At 34.2% G+C, this 6,501-nt stretch overlaps 1 protein-coding gene across 1 annotated transcript in view; it reads left to right on the forward strand.

Moving 5' to 3' along the window:
- The window catches only part of LOC109582305 (uncharacterized), a 14,943-nt gene extending 13,406 nt beyond the window's left edge, over nucleotides 1–1,537 (forward strand). The window contains exon 2 of the mRNA XM_019996981.1: nucleotides 1,377–1,537. Coding sequence (XP_019852540.1) covers nucleotides 1,377–1,423 — 47 coding nt within the window. The 3' untranslated portion in view covers nucleotides 1,424–1,537. The remainder of the gene's footprint in view (nucleotides 1–1,376) is intronic.
- Nucleotides 1,538–6,501: the final 4,964 nt, after the last annotated feature.

A 6,501-nucleotide genomic window follows, 5' to 3' on the forward strand; every position in this document is an offset into this window, starting at 1 on the left:
CCATATTTGAGAGCTAGTGCATCACAAAATGCACCTTTATGGACAGCAAAACCTTGCTCTTTGATAAATAGAGCGGTGAACCAGGAGGAGGCACCAGATTTACTAACTGCCTCTAGACAGCTTAATAGGGAGCCGTAAGCATAGATTAGAAATAACTATAACATCTAGGTTTTCTGTGACTATGTTTTACGTGACTTTTTCTTGATGTAATGTCTGAAATAATGGAGGAGATAGTTTAAACGTATGAGGAAGATGAATCAATGATGGCATTTATAAGAGTCTCAATGATGAAGATGGAAGCATTATATTGTTAAGTGTATACTTCTTTAGCTTCTAATGTAATATCTTGGGACAAAATATAACTGTTTAGGCAAAATTATAAACTTTGAAGAATCATAAGTCTTACTGTGTTACAACTCACAAGGGTTTTATAATTCATAAAAAGTCTTCATAATAGTTGTAGCATAAATTGTTAGATTATATTTTTCTGGATTAAAGTAATGTTGTATGGTGATAGTAATTATTGAAATCTGTGTAGGTGAGTTTAAGCAATTTGGCTTGTCATGAATAAGTGATGAATTTAATTATGCAACAGATATTCTATAAAAGCTGCCACTTCTACTATATTTTACACAGTCTTACCCTTTGGACCGTTGGTAATAATTCAGCTGTACTGCTCCTTATGAAAATGTTCTCCATTTTTCTCCTTTGCTGTTTTCTTGTCGTTGCTTCAAGTGATGGTGCTGCAACTACAAAGAAAAAAGATGTAGCTGCTGTCACTGACTGGTTGCACAAAATCAGCAAGAGGCATAGCTCTCAACTGGAAGTACATCAAGACTTCACTGCTTGTTTAAACCAGCTTCATAGCAACCTTCCCTCCTATTGCAACTTCACAGAGCTTTCAGGTGGTCTCTCAGATCTCCCTCCTTCATCCCTCACTGATGCTTAGCTCACTGCTCTCAACAATGCTTACTCTCAAATTTGTGTCCCAGCATGTATTGATCCACTTGAAACCTACTACAATTGCATACTGACAGATGAGAGTCATGAGGCCTTCAAGGATTATCTTGTTACCTTGCTTCGTCATGGTGTTTGTGGACAGGAGAGTGGAGACTATTGTCCTGTGAGGTACATAAGGCAATATGAAGGAAATTACTCCAGTTTCCAAAGTCTGTTAAATTCCTGTCCATCAAGTACCTCTGGTGGAATATCCTGCAGTTCTGCTCCCACCACTTGTCTTGATAGTGTTCGCACATTCAGTAATAGGATGGGTTGCTGTACTGAGCCATATCTTGGATCTGGTGTCACCTCATGCAGTGGTGTTAGTGTGGATGAGCCTTGTACTGGAGTATCCAGTGCTACTGGACTAGTAGCTCCTGTCTTTGTGATGATACTCAGTTTGGTTGGAGTTTTGGTCCTCTGATTTTTTCTTTCCCACTTGTGTGAACATTTATTATTTAACTAGAGACATGTAGCTTTTGAACATTATAACTTTAGTCTTATAGTTAACTTTATGTAGTATAGACATTATTTGAGCTGTTCCATTTTTGAAAAAGAAATCAGTTTAAATTGTTGAATAATAGGGGGTTGTTGACTCTGTGAACTTTATAGATCTACATGTATGCATCATAAGTGAATGGATAAAACCATAAAGTATATAGCTACTATAGATCATTAGACATTACAACACACTAAACACAGGAGGGTGACAACAATATGCTACAGTGCAACAGCAACAGTGCAACAGCAACAGAGCAACAGTGAAACATTGCATCATTGCAATACTACACCAATGGCAGTGCCACAATATACCAATGCTACGGAGCAACAAGGACCTTTGCAACAGTTCAACAATATTGCTCTAATGTTGGCTGTAACTATATGCCTTGTAGTTTAACCCAACATTTGCAACGTTGCATTTTTATTTTTGTGTGATTGTATACTTAAATCTCTACAGTATTATGGTGCATGGTCAAGGACCAATGTGACAGGGATGTACATGTAACTACAAGTAATAGTAGGTATGATGATATTGAATCCTTTATGTTGTCCGTAATATGTTAGCTATTTATGGAGCCATAAAAGGTATTACACTCTTGTTTGTTTTAAGTATACCATGTCTTATCCAATAGTATCAGTTCAAGGACTTTCAGTTAATAATATTGAGTTAAAGTGAGTATGAGAGACAGAGGGGGGATATGTATTGTACATGCAGTGTAAGAATAAATATTAAATATTAAGAAACAAGAAAGAGAGAACCTTGGTCATGTGAGAAAGAGAACCTATGTTCTACTTATTTTGAACTACAGGCATCTCGTGTACATGTACAATAAATCGAACATTGCCATGTGTTGATGTTTTGTTATTTTAAAGTTTTCCATTTAAGCACACTTTTGTAATTTTAGTAAAAAAACCAAGTACATGTATGTATTAGCAGGTGTATACATGTATATACCTTTTTCTCTTTATACTTGGCCTTGGAGCTTTTATTGTTTACTCATGTATACCCACCAGCTCTTTCTATATACACCCACCAGCTCTTTTTCTTGGTTGCCGACTCCCTCTCTCATAGTTCATTCCCAAATGTGTGTACTGGTACTTTTCCCAAAGTTCCAATACAGTTTACGATTAAAAACTTTCAGTGGTAGTACACAACACGTACTCTTGTCATGATATATAGACTCTCTTTTATCAATTTACATTTTAAGGTGATGATCATGTTGACTGTCCAGCATAATTAGCTATATTTTGCCAAAATAATAAAAATTGACCATTTAAAGCCATTATATGCATGCTCAGTGGCACATGACCACAAATTAAAATTTAAAACTCACCAACCACCAAAATTTATTCTCTTCAAAATTTCCTTTTGTATTACATATGATAACCTAGATGTTATGTACTCTTATTCAATTTTGTATTAATGCTTTCATTGTAATAACTAACTATTAAGTGAAGTTGAATTAACAACAATGATGCATAGAAATATTGTAGTACTGATATGAGAAGTGAGTAATAATATAAGACAGGTGGTAAATGCATATCATATCCTACATTATCTGATACATTAGACCAGATCCATTGATGAATACTAAGATAAAATTATCAATCTTTTAATGTTACACCAGAAGTCATTACATTGTCTATTGTCTATCAAGTGATCAAGTCAATGAGATTGATATGACTAACGGGCTGTTGAAGAAGGACCTCCTCACAGGATTGACCCTTTACACTGCTAGATGCACCACATGTATACACATGGGTAAATCTAATGAATTAAAGTTGCTGCAATGCATGTATTTAATGGGGCAAAAGCATGATTTGACTATTAGTATTATGTAAAATTGAAATTTTGAATGAGAAAGAATTGACAAAAAAAGATTATATTATATCTACCAAGAGTACTTGATGGGTTGGTTAGAGAGATGTCTAACCATAGCACTGTAGGCTGCTACATCACGGCGTAAAGTGTTTTAAGAGTATCCAGCTAATTTCCAAGAGTAAACAAACTTACTTATTGTATGTGATTTCTCTTCACATTTTCACTGCATAATTACTCTGACATGATTGAATGCATAATACAGTCTGTGTTTATTACCCATATACACTTTGTAATTTTAGTTTCACCAAGAGTTGTTTTACATGTAATAAGTAAGACTTAAATAATTTTTAGCAGATGTGCTTACATGTACATGCATATTTCTGTTATCATATACTGTACATGTACAGATTTGAGTTTATTGTTCACTTAAGAAGCACAATAACTACTCCTTCATAGTTTACCTTTTGCAGGTACTTTCCCAAAGCACCAATGCAAATATAATGCATACAGATCTAGTTGTTCCTTTCAAAATACAATATACAATATGTACTGTTGTCATAATTCTGATTGAATTTTGTTGTAAACTACATTGTGTACATGCAAGATCTATTGCTATAAAATATCAATACATTATTGATCTGCATGAATATCATCCATTCATTCTTAATGCATGTAGCTAGCTCATGATTGATGCATTACATAAATTTTTTGTGATGTATATACATGTACTTGTTAATTCCAACAGCTGTAATACCATAAGACAATTATGTAGCCAATTTTTATCTGTTGCCATTTTTATTAAAAATTTTGATACAAGATTCATGTGCATGTTTATGCATGTATTATGTGACAAAAATCAGTCAGTATTGTCAGTCACCTATACTGACAATAATCAAAACAGCACAATCAGCAGACATTTCTCATTAATAACTTATGAGCTCAGTTACATGTTCTTTAGCTTCCCATGCACATAAAATTATGTACAAGTACATTATCTTGGGACAAAAGTATAACTGTATAGGCAAAATTATAAACTTTGATGAACCATAAGTATTGTCAATTCATCCTTGCTGTATCACAAGGCTTTCATTATTCATAAAAACTCTTATAACAAATATCGTCATAGTTGTAGCATAAACAGTAAAAAATAGATAGATTATACTTTTCTGGAGCAATGTAATACAATGAAAGTTGTATGATAATAGTGTTTATTAAAATCTGTGTGGGTGAGTTTAGCAATTTTTCTTGTCATAAATCAACAATGAATTTCATTATGTAACAGATATTCTATAAAAGCTGCCACTTGTACTATATTTTTACACAGTCTTACCTTTTGGACCGTTGCTAATAATTCAATGGTGCTGCTTCCTATGAAGATGTTCTCCTTTTTTCTCCTTTGCTGTTTTTTTGTCGCTGCTTCAAGTGATGGTGCTGTAACTACAAAGAAAAGAGATGTAGCTGCTGTCACTGACTGGGTGCACAAAATCAGCAAGAGGCATAGCTCTCAACTAGGAGTACGTCAAAGTGGCATTTCTTGTGACCGCCAGCTTGAAATGAATCTTACCTCAAACTGCAATTTAACAGCACTTTCAGGTGGTGTCTTGAACCTTCCTTATTCAACCCTCACTGATGCTCAGCTCACTACTCTCAACAATGCTTTCTCTCAAATTTGTGATCGCTCAGTTTGCATTGATTTATATATTGCCTACTTCAAATGTATATCAGCAAACGAACACCAAAGGAATTATTACACAACCTACTTTCGTCAAGGTATTTGTGGACAGGAGAGTGGAGACTATTGTTTTGTGAGGTACATAAGGCAATATCGAGGAAATAGTGTTCAAAATCCGTTTGATTCCTGTCCCTTTAATGGCACTGGAATACACTGCAGTTCTGCTTCCTCCACTTGTCTTTCTGATATTAACACTTTCAATGATAGGATGGGTTGCTGTACTGAGCCATTTCTTGGATCTAGTGTCACCTCATGCAGCGGTGTTAGTGTGGATGAGCCTTGTACTGGAGTATCCAGTGCTACTGGACTAGTAGCTCCTGTCGTTATGATGATACTCAGTTTGGTTGGATTTTTGGTCTGCTCTGTGCCATGAACATTGAGACTAGCTTTAGAATAGTTTAATTTTGTACTTGTTATTATTATTTTTTTGTTGTTTTGCTAAAAGAATAATTATAACAATATGTCAAATTGCACCTTCAGACTTCAGTAGTTTTGTTATGTATATGAAAGCATAGTTTAGTGAAGGGACAGATCCCCTTAATGTTTTACATTTTTTAAATTTAAGGAATGAATAGATGCAGATAGCATCGAATTTATGAGACTACATCACACCACTTTTAAATTGAAACACAACTCAAATAATAGTATGGGACATGATGGTCTAATTTGATGATTATTACAATTAATAGCCCATATAAATTTTGATTTTGGAGTCAACTTGTATTCATTGCATCACACTCTATCATTAATAATCAAATCAATGTTCATATCTTAGAGTATATTACTAGGTAATAATTTCAAACATTATGCTTCATATTCTAGTTCTTTTTACCTTAAAGGCCACCATACACGGGGCAACATTGTTGCTTGAAACTTTGTGGTTACTTTCATCTTTGTTGCTTCAAGTTGACCACTGCTCAGCTTGAGGCAACAAGATCAAAGTAACCACAAAGTTTCAAGCAACAATTGTGCCCCGTGTATGGGGGCCTTAAGGAGACAATTGTTAGCAGGTATTTAATTTAGCAAATTTTAGCGGTTTTTAAAAAATCACTAACTTAAGTCCACGCTAACCATTTTAATTTCTCATTGAATCATTAATAGTTATTAATATTAAAATGATCAAAAATGCTAAATTAAATACCAGCCAAATGTCACTATCATAAAAATCGCTAATATAAGTACATGCTAATACAGTATAGCTGGAAAGTTTGCAGGAATTATATTTTGCAATTTTGTACCCATATAGCTTATTTTAATGTTTGTGGAATTTAATTTTGCTGGTGTAGGCGTGTACTGTTGATACACCCATTACTTATAATGCTTTGCAGAATTAAATTGTGCGTTTTTATGATGAACAGCAAACAACAAAATTAAATTCCAGCAAATATTTCCAGCTATACGGTAATTGTCTCTCTAAGGTACCTTATGTGATGATGTGCACATACCC

Source organism: Amphimedon queenslandica, unplaced genomic scaffold, assembly GCF_000090795.2.
Source record: "Amphimedon queenslandica unplaced genomic scaffold, v1.1 AMPQUscaffold_13391, whole genome shotgun sequence".
Classification (NCBI taxonomy): domain Eukaryota; kingdom Metazoa; phylum Porifera; class Demospongiae; order Haplosclerida; family Niphatidae; genus Amphimedon; species Amphimedon queenslandica.